The sequence below is a fragment of the Tachypleus tridentatus genome, chromosome 2, assembly GCF_004210375.1.
Source record: "Tachypleus tridentatus isolate NWPU-2018 chromosome 2, ASM421037v1, whole genome shotgun sequence".
Lineage (NCBI taxonomy): Eukaryota > Metazoa > Arthropoda > Merostomata > Xiphosura > Limulidae > Tachypleus > Tachypleus tridentatus.
Genome location: NC_134826.1, coordinates 33424539 through 33439958, shown reverse-complemented (window position 1 = coordinate 33439958; position 15420 = coordinate 33424539). Strand labels below are relative to the sequence as shown.

General features: G+C 37.9%; 1 protein-coding gene across 2 annotated transcripts in view; it reads right to left on the bottom strand.

The window, feature by feature from the left end:
* Positions 1–896: 896 nt before the first annotated feature.
* LOC143240548 (peroxisome assembly protein 12-like) overlaps positions 897–15420 on the bottom strand; it is a 29498-nt gene continuing 14974 nt past the window's right edge. Inside the window, exons 4-8 of one of the 2 annotated variants that reach the window (XR_013021816.1) lie at positions 15208–15392; positions 14854–15016; positions 14219–14358; positions 10548–10627; positions 1447–1506 (exon numbers count right to left, since the gene is read on the bottom strand). Coding sequence is in view for 1 of the 2 variants with exons in the window: in XM_076483172.1 (XP_076339287.1) it covers positions 1383–1506; positions 10548–10627; positions 14854–15016; positions 15208–15392 (552 nt within the window). In the remaining variant the exon portion in view is untranslated. Of the gene's footprint in view, positions 1507–10547; positions 10628–14218; positions 14359–14853; positions 15017–15207; positions 15393–15420 lie in introns of both variants that reach the window. The other variant, XM_076483172.1, reaches the window with a different exon arrangement.

The following is a 15420-nucleotide window of genomic DNA, read 5'->3' as shown; positions in this document are numbered from 1 at the left end:
TCTACACAACCCAGCATTTGGTCAGCATCCAACCAATTTCAGATACATCTATAACGCATGAGACAAGTCCATTCTCAACAGTAAGAATCTGTAATATCCATTTCTCTTCTTTCTGATGTTCTTGGTCAAAACACTTCCTGTTCAACAAACAATTGCCCTTCTTTTGTCACATTATTTGCAACTTCCGTTTCTTTTCAGCATGCAACAAGAAGTCTGGCTTTAGTAGATATACACAGCTTCAATAAACTCAATTTGATCACTGGGCTTCACCTGTACATTAAGTAAGACTGTTTCTCCACTGCCAGTTTCTACAAGTGCATTGATATCTTACAAAATAATTTTATTTAGTTCATCTAGGGTTATTGCCTTTGAAATAAACTAAAGTGCATTGTAAGTATTTAGTTACTTCAGTAAATAAGCACATTATGTCAATATAATAATAATTAGGCAAACAATGATTTATAAGCACAAGGAAGTTTTATTTATGATAGAACATACTATTTGTTTGACAGAAAATTGGTCTGTCTTCAGGTATCTTTTTTGTTGAAACATGTATGTTCCACTATCAATAAAACTTTTTCATATGCTTATAAATTATTTTTTCCCTACCCATTATTAAGTATTCAATATTGAAGTTTTTTTGTTGTTTTTTTATAAGTTTTTTTTCCTAGTGTTTCAGGTTTGATTTAGAAGTTTTCTCCTTTTAAGCACATTTTCTGCAAATTTGTTAACGGTATCAGTAATGTTTGTCATTTACTTCTGTGTAATGTACTCCTTCTTACTGAACTTAGTTTTATTGTGTGCATTAGGTTTCAATATGTTTTTGCTCTGCAAACATGTTCCATGCATTCTTTCTTACTGTGATTATTCTTTCCAAAACTCCAACACTTATTAGATTTGTTTCCTTAATTACATGTTATCTTTATTACAGGTGGTACATCAAATTGAGATTTTCTTGTAGTTGCATCCATTTATACAACATTGTGTGCTTTTAGCTAACCCAGTCTTTACAAAAAAAATATTTTGTGATAGCTTCATTTTTCAAAATGCTGCTGTATATTTCACAACAGGCTTTCACTTCTCTTGGTTGCATTTGTGAAAGCAAAACTTTTCAGAAGTTATGAGAGATGTAGGGGGAAAATAAACCTCCATAGCTTTTAACATTAGGCTTATTTGATGTCACATTTTGTAGACTATGTTTGACCCTCAATTACATTTTATAAAGTTTTTATGTTTGCTGTGATAAGGTATTGTGTTTCACTGTTCAATATTTTCAAAGCTGTTGATTTGTCCAAAGATTACTGCTACCATCCTTTACATTGTTGTGCTGCAACACTTATCACTCGTTAGCATAAGAGTTAAATGTGGCAGATCAAATATTTCTATATGATGTCCCTTGGAGGATATAATTTAACCAACTGGTTTACAGATGATGGATAGCCTGTAACTGGACATCGACTACTTAATGTAAGGTACCCATAGATGCAGGGATAGCAGAACACAAACCTGTGACATGAAAAGTAAAAAAGTTAATTAAGAACCCTTAAACCTACAAATTTTCTTATGGACCTTTAGAATCCTTTCATAATATGATATTGTACAACTATGCCAACTTCAGAAGAAATTTGTTGCTAGTCTTCATTACTATTTCTACATGCTTATGAGCTTTTACTTTGAATGTCAGATTACCAGTCAAATTAATGCAATTGCCTGTTGGTTTTGCTGTAGAAATAACTTCAAAATTAGGAAGCTTTCTGGAAAATTCAACAAAGGTGATTCTTCTAAAAATTCTATTTTTTTTTTATATTTTAAACTCACTTTTAAACGTGTCATTTTGTGAAAAATTCATGCAGGTTTGTGTAGAAATATCAACTTAATTTTGAGAGATCTAAAAAGGTCTATAGAGAAGGAAAACTTATCTTCATTGTAAACACACAAGCTTTATAAACCTACACATTTATACCTTTTATCTTTGCATGTTTAACATTTGGCTGTATAATCTTATTGAGGAATATTAAGGGATGGTTCTGTACATTGAAACAGTTACACAAAAAATATTAGAACTTATGAAAAGATTAAGTACACCTATCAATATTAGACATTACAGGTGTGAATAGCAACTATCTTATAAACATCAAATTTAATACGAGTTAAAACTAGAATAATTCATGTAAATTTTTTTCACTCTCAATGTATGTTGTATCAAGTTAACAAGAATAATAAAATCATGACTTGCTACAAATATTTTTGTTACATTCCTCTTTAATCCTTTACTTATGTCTGGGTAGAACACTGAGAAAGACTAGACGAAAGTGTGATGAAAATACTCATGGTCAAGTATGATATCAATTTAAATTTTTATGAATTACATTACTTAAAATAGGTTCAATAAGTATAATTGAAGTAGGTTTATTCTATCTCATTACTCTGAACTCAGACCCTACTACTGATAATACACTTTAAATACTCATCTAAAAACAAGAGAATTATGATAACTGAAATTTGATTAACTATGCTAATAAAATAGAAGTTACTGTAATTAAATCAGCATTGTGTTAAAAAGCAAGTTGCTAAGATGTACTTAAAGTACACATACAGACTGTTCAGTCACACCTGTTATGCCTATTAACAACAGTACTAGATACATTTTTTAAAGTCAAACTGAAGTCACCATGCTAAATGAGAAGAATGCCTCTAGCACCATCTTTAAAAACATAGGGTAAAACAAGAAAGTACCATTTGGTGACCTCTAATTTTGAATGTATCTTGCTAAAAACTGGCCCAGATTAATTTTCAACTAATCAAAAATCCCCAGGGTGCCCTACTACACACTTGAAAATTCAAAAATAAAAGCCATCCTAATGAATGTTAATATTTTCTACACTGAAAATATATTTCCAGTAGATTCTTATCTCTACTCAGAGTTATTCTTAATTTGACAACCCTCTAGTACACATTTTCACTAGCCTTGAAACTTTCACTTAATTCCACATGTATACCACCTAGTTCAGATGCATTTAAGCATGTAAGAGTCCTCTGTCAACAGTATCAGACAAACCCTCTTATCACAACTGGCTTCGTCTACAGAGTTGAATCCAAACTTCACTTTCAGATTTAGCACAAAAATGACACCAGAAGTGGGGAGGATAGGCGAGAAGTGTGAGAGTAGGCAAGTTTCTATTAGAAATATTTTTATTGTAGAAAAATAATTTGTGATATAATTAATTAGCTCCTCTCACAATTACAATTAGAATCCTATATTAAGAAGAAGGGACCTAGATCAGTACCCTTTAAAAGCATCTAAAGAGCACCCATGGAGCATTTCATTTCTATGAAGGGGAAACACACCAGTGGGAGACCACATCATTTATAAACTATGTAATCCCAGATCAGAGTTAGAGTAAATATGGAATATTGAATGAAGGGAAATAACTGGAGAGGAAAACAAATGCAAACAAAAAGTTGATGACAGAACCACCCTATAACCTGCAATAGATGAAAAGGACAGACCTTTGTCAAACAACCATGTAAAAAATCAAATAACTGAGAATAGGGGAATCTATCTGATTTACCAATGATGGAATATTCTCCACTTATGTTGATATAAAGACATGGATGAGAAATGTACGATGTGAAAAAACATGGATGTTACACATGTGAGTCCCAAACCCATTGAACAGAACAGGACAAAAAGTTTTGCATGAAGCCAGAGCGTGAAAATTGAAGGATGAAGAATCCCCCCAAGTGAGGTTGCTGGAGGGGCCAAGAGAAAGAGAAAAAGGTAACAAAGGTTGTTTTTGGAGAAGGGACAGAAACAAAGACAGATAAAAGTATATCTAAATGAGATTACTGGAGAAAAGACCAGGAGTAAGAAAGTAAAAGGTAATGAATGTTGTTCCTGGAGAAGGGACAAAATCCATGTTTGATAAGTCAGAAATGAGCCACAAGAAAAACTTAGCATGGAGTAAATTGGATGAGGGAAATATCTTGTGGTAGAAGACAGGTGGAAGAGTATGTATAAAGGAAGAAGTCTTTCCAATCTTGGCTGAACACATCCATGGTCAAAGTCGAATGAAGTGGAACTGGAGACCAAAGTCATCAAAACATTTGGGGTTGAGAGACCACTCAATGGGTAGAATCTTGTGGGCATAGGATAAAATATCCATGACAAATTTAAGGGCACCCAGCAAGTGACAAGCTAGCAAATAAATATGATGGCTGCAAGACTAAAAGAGTAGTTCTAAAGTGTGGGAACATGATGACCATAATTGATGGCTCCTTCAATAATGATGTAAGGGACAACCATTGAGTTGTCATAATGAATTATAACTGTAATACCACCCTGCAGAGGTGACAGAAAGTGATCACTCCCAAACAGCAAAGAAAACCAAAAGGGTGATATGACAACCTAACTTTCCATGAAACTAACAGCATAAGACCTCCTGTGTAATGGAGCATATACTCAATCCTGACAATGAAACATACGTGAAGACAAGAAAAGCCAAATAGGTTGATGATTTATTTGTTTGTAGTTAATCAAGCACATGGCTACATAATGGGCTACCTGTGCTCTGCTCACCATGGGTACTGAAACCCAGTTTCTACTGTTGTAAGTCCACAGACATACTACTGGAGAGTCAGGAAAGATAAATCTGTACACCAACAGTTGTGTTGTCCATGTCTGACCACAAAAGGAACTCAAGACTAAAGGGAAGCAAGAAGAGATATCTGTAACTTCACAGTCTCTGATGGGATGCTATAAGAAACACATGTTGGCATGGCTCAGAGAGATAAGAGCCTTCTGTGATGTCAAACTCCACAAAAAGGACAGAACGTCTCATGCAGAAAGAAAATTTGCTGAAAGTGCCTTCTGAACTAAATTAAACTCCATGGAATACAGACAAGAGAAAGCTGGGCTTGAGTGAAGTGAAATGATATTGAATAGGTTGGATAATGCATTTCTTCAACCTGATAAACCAACCTTCTAAGCAGCTTATCCGAGAAGTTAAATATGTCAAAAACTGTAAAGGATGAAACCAGAAGCCAGTCATCCATATAAAGATGGAAATTGGGCCTGCAAAGTTCTGAGAATTAGAGAAATTATTGGACCACCCAACAGGAATTGTATGGTACCAGTATTAGCCCAAAAGGAATAGCTCAAAACTGATAAATATGATCCTTGTGAACCAAATGGGGATAATGAAGAGGCCCATGCAATAGGAATATGAAGGTTCATCTTAGAGACAGGATTTTAAAGAGGTCAAAAGAACAAGGACAAGAGAAATGGCATACAGTACAGCAGTGAACACAGAAGCTGTAGAAAGGATTCTGCACACAACTACCAGCATCTTTAAGACCGAGGGTCTGGCAGAGCCACAGACCAGTGATCCATAGTTGAGTTTCAAACAAATAAGAGCACCATATATCTTTAGCATAGAACATTGATCCACTCACCAGGTGGTGAAAGAGAGAACACGGAGGATGTTCAGTGCTCTTGTACATTTCACCTGTAGCTGCTTGATGTGTGGTATAAAGGTCAACATACAGTCAAAGATAAGCCCCAAGAACTTTGTATCAGTGACCATAAGCAGCACAACTTCACCGATACCAAGTTCAGGTTCAGGGTGGAATTCCCAGCATCAGCAGCAAATGGTTTTAGAGTGAGAAAAGTTAGCCATTTGCTGTGGTCCACTTCAGTAAACAATTGATGGCAGCCTGTAGCTGCCGTTCAAAATAATTCATGTTCAGTAACTGACAGATGTGAAAGTAGTCGACACAGAGCCCATTTGCAACAGTAAGAGGGAGTTGTTCAGTGATGGCATTAATTTTTATACTGAAAAGTAACACTCAAAACACAGCCCTGATGGACTCCAAGTTCCTGCTGAAAAGAATGGGAAAGTGTTGAAACCACACAAACTTTGAATATCCTGTCTTAAACATTTTATTAAAAATAAATATGGTCAAATGGCCCATATACATGGAGGTCTTGCAAAATGCCATACCTCCAAGCTGTATCATAAGCCTTCCAAATGTCAAACGATACTGATACAAAATGTTGTCATTTGAGAAAGGCTTCTCTGATGGACATTTCAAGTCGAATATGGTGGTCGATGGTGGAGTGCTGTCGTTGAAACCCACACTGGGTGGATGAGAGGAGGTTGCTTGATTCAAGAAACCAAATGAGACAAGCATTAACCATTCTCTCTGAGGTCTTTCAGAGACAGCTCATCAAAGCAACTGAGCAGTAGTTTCAAGGACTCTTGGTATCCTTCCCAGACTTAGAGAAAGGTCGGACAATAGCCTGGTGCCAGGCATCAGGGAAAACATTCTCCTGCAAGATTCAGTTAAGAATAAGCAGAAGAATAGTAAGAGAAGTAGGAGATAGATGGCACAGCATTTCATAGTGTACATCATCAAGTCCAACTGATGTACTGCCAGACTAATGAAGAGCCAGTTTGAGCTTCACCAGTGTAAAGAGATGATTATAGTCATAGAAACAATCAGCTCAAAAGGACAGAGGTGATTGTTCTACCAGAGTCTCGATGGCTAAGAAGGTGGAGGAAGAAGCAGAAGTGCTAGATACCCGACGAAAGCTTTCACCTAGAGTATCAGCAATGCTCCAGGTATCAGCTACTTCCTGGCCATCAGAGAGCAAAATCCAGAGGGGGACAGAATTATATTGCCCACTGATCTTTCAAATCTTGTCCCATATGACTTTGGAAATGGTGGTAGAAGATATGCTGGTTGTGAACTTAATCCAAGATTCCTTCTAGCTTTGACATCTTACCCACCAAGCATGTGCATGGGCCTGCTGGAAAACAATGCAGTTCAAAAGTGTGAGATATCTATAGAAAGTATCCCAGGACTGTTTTTAAGCCTTCCATACTATGTGGCAGGCAGGATTCCACCAAGGATGAAGATATTCTGGAAAACGTGTCGAAGATCTAGGAATACATTGAGCAGCTGCTTGTATAATACAGTCAGTTACCTCTACAACACAGTTGCCTATTGATGGCTTACAGATAATGGCAAGATCAAGTTCTGTGAGAGTAGTGAAAGAGGGCCAGTTTGCTTGATCCAGCTACCACCAGGGCATGCAGGTCAGGTGGCATTGGCCACAACCAATCTCTCTCAAAATTATAGAAAAATTATCACTGCCTCATTGATTATTGCCAATCCTCCAAAAAAATGGGAGAATAATCAAGGGGAGCCAATTGAAAAGTCAATAGCAGAAAAGGACTAACTAGGTGCATGAAAATAAGTAGAAGAACCAGTATTGAAAAGAGAAAGGTTGTGATCAGAGAGCATGAGCTCTATGGGGCAACCCTTCCTATCAACATCAGCACTTCCCTAGAGGGGATGATGTCCATTAAAGTCTCCCAGGATTAAAAAGGGAGATGGCAACTGTTCAATAAGAGCATCAAGGTCTGATTACCTAGCATCTGGGTAAGACGTCAAAGCCGTTGGAAAACGATGCGGTTCGAAAGTATGGGATATCTACGGAAAGTATCCCAGGCCCATTTTTTAGCCTTCCGTGCCACAGACGAGGATATCGTGAAAAATGTGTCAAGGTTTTTGGAATACACTGAACAGCTGCTTGTATAATACAGTGAGTTACCACTGCCACACAGTCGTCTACCGATGACTGATTCACGATCAAGTTCTGCGAGTGCAGTGAAAGTGGACCAGTCTACCTGGTCCAGCTTCCACCGGGCACGCGGGTAGGATGGCATCGACCACGGCCAGTCTCTCTCAAAAGTATAGGAAAATGATCACTGCCTAGTGGATTATTGTCAACCCTCCATGAAAAATGGGAAAATAATGAAGGGGAGCAAACCGAGAGATCAATAGCGGTAAGAAACGGACGAGGTGCGTGAAAATAAGTGGAAGAACCAGTATTGAAAAGAGAAAGATTGTGATCAGAGAGCATACGCTCTACAGAACGACCCCTTCTATCAATAACAGCACTTCCCCAGGGGAATGATGTCTATTAAAATCCCCCAGGCTTAGAAATGGAGACGGCAACTGTTCAACGAGAGCATCAAGGTCTGATTGATCATATGTCTCTCCAGGTGACAGGTAGAGAGAGAGCAAACAGTGATGGTACAACCCAAGGAAACACAGATGGCTATGGCCTCCAAAGGTGTGTTGAGTGGCAAAGACAGGGTAAGCACATGGTGATCAACCAGTGTTACTCCTCTATGCACTTGTCCATCACACAGCCGATCATTTCTGCACAAAGGAAACTGCCGAAAGGTTATTGTATCGGCAGGTTTCAGAAATGTTTTCTGTAAGGAGAGACATACAGGATGGTAGGAAGCAATCAGTGTTTTGATGTCATCTAGATTAGAACGTTCCATTGAATCAAGGTGACCATTTTTATTTACGTATAGGTGAATTGGATCGAGAACCCTTCTGCTTGTGACCATGCCTTTTTCTTTACCGTCTTTATTTGAGGGAGCTCTATCAACCTCCACAGATCCTGCCCTAGGTCAATTGGGCAGGTCTTTGCTGTTGGAAGAGGATTCCAGAGACTGAGGACATGAACAAACGATCATTTTGCATCTTGGGGTGGTAGAAGATGTACCCGAGGAAATGCCTGTACTTAGAACCAAAGAAATAGGATCTTTGGTTTTGCTGGATGTCAGGGACAGAGATGGGTGTTGAAGTTGATTCAGCCTTTTTAACCATGGAGGTCAAAAGACTTTTCATTCGCTTTTAGAATGATTCATTTGGAGGCACAGAGATCCACCTGCACTCCCCCACTGCAGTAGTGGAATGAAATGCAGCAGCATATGTCCAAGATGAAGTGGTGAACAGAAACGTGCGAGCATCAGGATAAGTGATGTTATGAATTGTTTTCAAACATTGCACCTCTTTTTCTTTCGACAATTTAGGGCAAGAACGAAAGTAGAAAGGGTGAGAGCCATTGCATTTGATGCAATGAGGGTCCATTTCACACTCATAAGCATCATGGTCCTTGCCACTGCAACAAGCACATGTCAACGAACCACAACATGACATTGTTGATTGACCGAACCGCTGACACTAGAAACAGAGGGTTTTGAATGTATGGTCATACTCTGCAATTAAGATAACCTGCCTTTATGGTGGCAGGTGGATGTGGTGATATAAATGTGAGAATGAGGACATTGGTCGACATCATAATTCCATCTTTGCAAGTGGAGATATGCCTCACTGCAGAAACTCCTTGGGTGGAGAAACCAGCAAGAGTCTCTGAATCAGGAATGTTCTTCAAATCCCTCTCAATGGTAACTCATTAATTCAAAGTAGTATGAGGTGTAACCTCAACAGGTATATCCCCAATTGCCTTTGAATGCAAGAGAAGTTCACTGTGTTGAGATGTAGATGTTTCCACCAATGCCACCAAATCGAAGCTTCTTTACTGACACTGGAGAGCCAGCAAGTCTCTCTGGTCCTTACTGAATGAAAAAGGGAGGCATTTCCCCAAATGGTTTGTCTGAAAGTGAATGCAATACAAGAAAATGAGGTACAACATGTGGTACAGATGGTGAGGATTGCTGCTCACTCTTCAAAACGTGGTCGTTTACCTATAAACTATTTTTTCACTATTTTATTAAGATTTTTAATTGGAGTATCCATAATGCAAAAAGGAAAATTTCGATGCCCACTGACCCCACCCACCATGGAGCCCAACAAGGGGATGCACTACAATGTCAAACAAGGACACTGCAGCAACACCAGTTTCATGACCACTATACCCAAACACCAGCATCAGATACAATGTCCACACCACCTGTTCAGAACATCCAACACTGGTACTTGGTTGACCCTAGCTCAAGCGTACTAGCCAACTGACCCAAGGGGGGCCACCCCAAGGCTGCCCATCTACAGGATCTCAAGGCCAAAGTGGTGTGGTAGAGTTGGACCCATCAACCACCAGGATCCTCTCCTCCCCTTCACGAGTTGTCACACATGGCAAACATGTGGGTGGATGTTTAGGTCCCAGTGGAGGAAAACTGAAAGAACAGAACCTTCCCTGGGAGGTGCCCTTACCACGTACAGGAATCCACGCTGAGGGGAGCTGTGATAGGAGGGTTTGCCACACTCCTATTGATTGTCACACATGGCAAACATGTGGGTGGATGTTTAGGTCCCAGTGGAGGAAAACTGAAAGAACAGAACCTTCCCTGGGAGGTGCCCTTACCACGTACAGGAATCCACGCTGAGGGGAGCTGTGATAGGAGGGTTTGCCACACTCCTATTGATGGAGAACTATAGTGTGCTAATTTAAATAGTTAAATGCAGCTGAATTACGTGGCACGTATTTGCACACCAGAGATCAGTCATATCTAGAATAGCTGTAACTATGAAAAGAAGTAATAGTATGAGAAATACACTTAATGAAACTAACATACAGAAAATAAAACAATTAAGATTAACAAATAATGTAGAATCTTTTAAGCAGAGACTAGCTATTCTTACTGGTAGGTTTAGTTTTAGTGAGCAATATTTTATGGGATCCTACAAAATTACAATTTTTCTGATGCTAAATTAGTACTCACCCACTTGTGGAGAGTGCTGTGTCATTTGTTCTTAAATTTTGGCAGAGGGGACAGAAGTCTTTCAATATTTCTATATGAAGCTAAGAGAAAAAGTTGTTCATCTGTTACACAACAAAAATTCCATGATACTTTCTCAAACACTAAATATTAACGACAAAATTAAACTTAATTTTTCAACAAACCTCATATTATACATGATATAAAAAACATTGAGCTTATTTTTATATGTGCTTTTGAATGAAAAAATTAACACGTATAGTGTCTTGCACAAGTATTAACCTCACTGCAAAGTTTCCACTTTTTCTTGTTATTCGAGTTTGCAAATTATAAATCTTTCAAATGGGACTTTACATTTAGAATCTATACAATATACTCTAAACTAAAAAAAATGCTGATATTATGCAAGTTACATTTTCAAATACAATTAGAATATTGTCAATTGCACAAAGTCTGGCCCACGACGAGTCGCCAAGTGGCCCATGATGTCAAACGGGAAAGTCAAACAGAGAGTTCGCACCTGCGGGAAGATTAAGCGCCATAGAAGAATATGCATTGGATTATATACTGGATGGTTCCATATTTGTGTCGAGCAATAAAGAAAATTTAATAAGCAAATCTTTTTAATCCACAGGCATTTAATTATTGGCGCGATGACGTAATCTTTCCGTAATTACGAAATCTCACTTATTCCAATTATTCTTCGAGATTTACTTATGAGCCCTATTTTGATATCATTTCATAACAAAAATGGCGGCTAATCATAAAAGAAAAGTTGACGACGAAAACTGTCAGTTTCATGATGATTGGTGCGCAATATTGTTTTGTTCAGCGACAGAAGAACATGATTTGTCTGCTGTGCCATTCGCAGTGGCGTAGGTATCTAATATAAAGTGTCATTATGAGTTGAAGCATAAAGATTTCCACAATGTTGTCGGTGATGAATGAACAGCTCAAATTGAATCTCTGTGGTGGTTGCTGAATCACCAAAGCAGTCAGCTGATTTAGGTGCAGCAGGTGAGGTCAGTTACAATATTTCGTTAATGATAGCAAAATCTGGCCAACTGTTCTCTGATGGTGATTTTGACAAGCAATGCTTAATTACTGCATCAGAAAAGTTGTGTCCAGAAGCAGTTTGCAAGCTACAGATGGTGGATTTGAATCGTACGACAGTTCAACGAAGAATTTCACATCTCTCAGTAGATGTGACAATGCAGTTAACAAATAAAGCAGCCAACTTTGTCTACTTCTCTTTGGCAGCAGACGTGTCAACTGACATCAGTTCAACAGCACACCTACTAGTTTTTGTTCGTGATGTGTCGTTATAGTTTGATATCATAGAGGAACTAAATGGCATGAATTCCATGAAGAGTCAGACAACTGGGTCTACTCTATTCAAGGAGACAGTACTACTGTGTAGTAGTGTTTAATTGGATTTCACGAAACTGGTAAGTATGACAACTGATGGAGCACCAGCCATGACTAGAGAAAGTAGTGGGCTGGTAGCACTGTTGATGAAGCATCAAGGAAAGCAGAACAGACAGTTGGTGAAGTTGCACTGTATTATTTACCAACAGAACCTGTGCAGTAAAGAACTTAGCTTTCAGGCACTGATGGCATTAGTGACAAAAACTATTAACTTCATTAAATCATGAGGGCTCAATCACTGTCAGTTTCAAAGCATTCTTGAAGAAATTGATTCAGACTATGGTGACCTTGTGTATCAAGGTGAAGTACGCTGACCGAGTCGAGGGAAGATGCTCAGAAGATTCTGGGAGTTGATTGATGAGGTGATAGAATTTCTCAGAAGCAAGAACAAAGACACAGAAGTGATTTACATGACTGATCCAGCATGGCAAGCTGATTTGACCTTTCTGGTCCACATGACACAACACTTAAATGATCTGAATTTGAAGTTGCAAGGCAAAAATCAACTCTTATCTGTCAGCTTGCAAATCATGTCTCAGCTTTCAGGACAAAGTTGCAATTGTTCCGGCAGCAAACAGCATCAGGCAACTTTGTGCACTTTCCTACATTTCAGTCACACCTACAGAAGAATCAGGACATTGACACGCAAGTCTATGTTGGGAAGCTAGATACCTTGATTCAATCCTCCAACTCATGAGTTCATGACTTTGACCAATGGAGATTGTTGATGAAACTTTTTGCTGATCCATTCAGTGTGTCAGTGGATGACCTGTCAGCAAAATATCAGCTCAAACTTACTGATCTCCAGGCATCTGATGAACTGCATGCTATTTACTGAGAAAACAGTTTGCTTGACTTCTACAAAACGTTGCCTGATATATTTGCTAATCTGAAAGAGAATGCACTTGTCCACACGAGCATGTTTGGCAGCACGTACTGCTGCAAACAGGCTTTCTAACATATGAAACTGAACAAAAACAACATTCGCAAGCAGCTGACTGATGATCAGCTGGAAGCAGTCTTGCGTCTTTCAATGTCAAACATCAAGCCAGACATTTCTAAGCTCATAGATGACATGTAGCACCATCCATCGCACTGACTTTGTGACAGTTGACGTATCATAACATTTCTTAGAATAATATGCAAACTCTTTGATGTAATCATTAATTCTGTGTTCTTAAATGTGATGTCCATCTTGTGTAAAAAAACTGTGGGACCATTTTAATTTTCACTTTTTGTGGCCCCCAACGGTTACGAGAAGTCTGTGACCCCTGACTCATAATGTTTATGCACCACTGCCGTAAGTATTTAAACTACAGCAACCGTAAAGAAGTTCAGGCCCAAAAGATTAGTTTGAAAGGTAACAAATTTAGTGTAATGGTATCTGTCTGTGTGTAATCAAAGTAGTTTAACTTGACTTCAGAGTATGCATTTGTTGAAGCCATAATTCATACTAATATGACAAACTAACCACAAAGACCAAGAAGCTTCCCAAACAAGTCAGGGATAAAGTGGTATAGAAGTACAGAAACAGAGAAGGTTACAGGAAAACTTCAAAGTCACAGATTATCCCTTTAAGTATGATTAAGTCTGTCATTTAGAAGTGGAATGTGCTATTCATTACTCAGTCACAATCCATACCAGAATGCCCTTTCAAACTAAGCAGCATGAAAACTAGTTAGGAATGCCACTGTGGAGCCAAAAGTGACTTTGAAAGATTTGAAAAATTCCATGTTCCACATGGGAGTAAATTTTCATACATCAACAGTATCCTGGTTTCTACAAAAAGCTAGTCCATATGGGAAGCCATTACTAAAATCTTAAATCTTGTATAAAGTTTGTAAAAAAGCATTTAAAATGATACTGCAAACATATTGCAGAAAATTTTGTGGAGAAATGACAAAAAATTGTGCTTTTTTTTCTAAATTCAAACCATTACATCTAGCATAAGCTCAACATAGCACATCACTCAATCAATACCATCCAAAGTGTCAAGCATGGTGGTAGGAGCATCACATTATGGGAATGCTTCTCATTATTAAACACTGGGAAGACAGCTTGTCAGGTCTCAGGGAAAGATAGATGATGCAAAGTACAGATAAATTCCAGAAAAAAACCTGCTGGATCAGCCAAGAATCTGAAACAGAATTGAAAATTCACATTTAAGCAGGGCCAAAGCCACCCTATACTGGTTTCAAAAGAAGCAAGTAAATGTCATGGAATGCCCAGTTGTAGTGTTGACTTACATCCAACAGAAAATTTATGGCAAAATTTGAAGATTGCAGTCCATCAATGATCCACAATGAACCTGTTGGAACTGGAGCAAATTTACCAGGGAAGAATGGGCAAACATTACATCATCCAATTGTACAAAGCTGGCAGAGACCTATCAAAAACAAAATAACAGTAACTGCTGCCACAGGCATTTCCACCAAGTACTGTATTCAGCCCTCTAAGTCATACACAATAAGCAAATTTAAATTTATATATTTTCTTTGCAGGTTTTGCTAACATTCACACAACAGTGCTAACTTATATCAGAATTTTGAATAAAAAGGTTCAAAGAAATTGTTTACATTATTTGTATTTCTTCAAAATGTGACAATGATAGGGGATGAATGCTTTATCAAGGCACTGCACATAATGTAAAATTTGAGTTATAACACCTATGTTGTGATATAAATTTTATTGTTATATAATGATAATAAAGTTATCTTCATTTTGAAAATCTATCCAAAACATCATTACATGAGCCCTTTGACCTGTCTATATAAAGAGTTTCAATTACTTTAAATTACCAAGAGTTACAAAAGTGCAGTTATTGTTAAATGACATCATCATACTTTATCATTGACAAAGCAGCTGTGAGAAGCACACTTACTTTTCTTGGAGGTGTTGGTGTTGGAAGAGGAGCTAGACTTGGTGGGGTGTTGTCCTGATTGTACCACCATTCAAGAAACTGGAGGAAGAATGCTCCAACTGACAAACCCATAGACAGTGCACCAGCTAAACCTGCAGTGATGCAGTGAGGGAATTCTTCCCAACTGAAAAAAAAAATTATGGTTCATAGTAGGTTAGCCAACTAGTATTTACAAAATACATTAATACTTTATCAATTTGTCTCAATCTAAGCTGCTTATTTTATTTAATTATTATAAGAATCCAAAACAACTTTTCATAACAAAAAATTACGTTCAAATTTTATTTATTACTTTGAACAATAAACTGATGTCACCTCCTTATGTTTCGGTTTTCACTTGTTAAAGTCCGTAGTTCTGTTTCAGAGAACTGCACAAATGGGGAGTGATAGGAACATCTTCCAACTGCATACATTATGATATAATGAGAGAGCAAACACTCAAATATAAAGTGGAAAAAAGGGTAAATACGAAGGTAAAGAAACTCCACTTTTTCTTTTACCTAAAAAACAAGATATATTTAAAACATT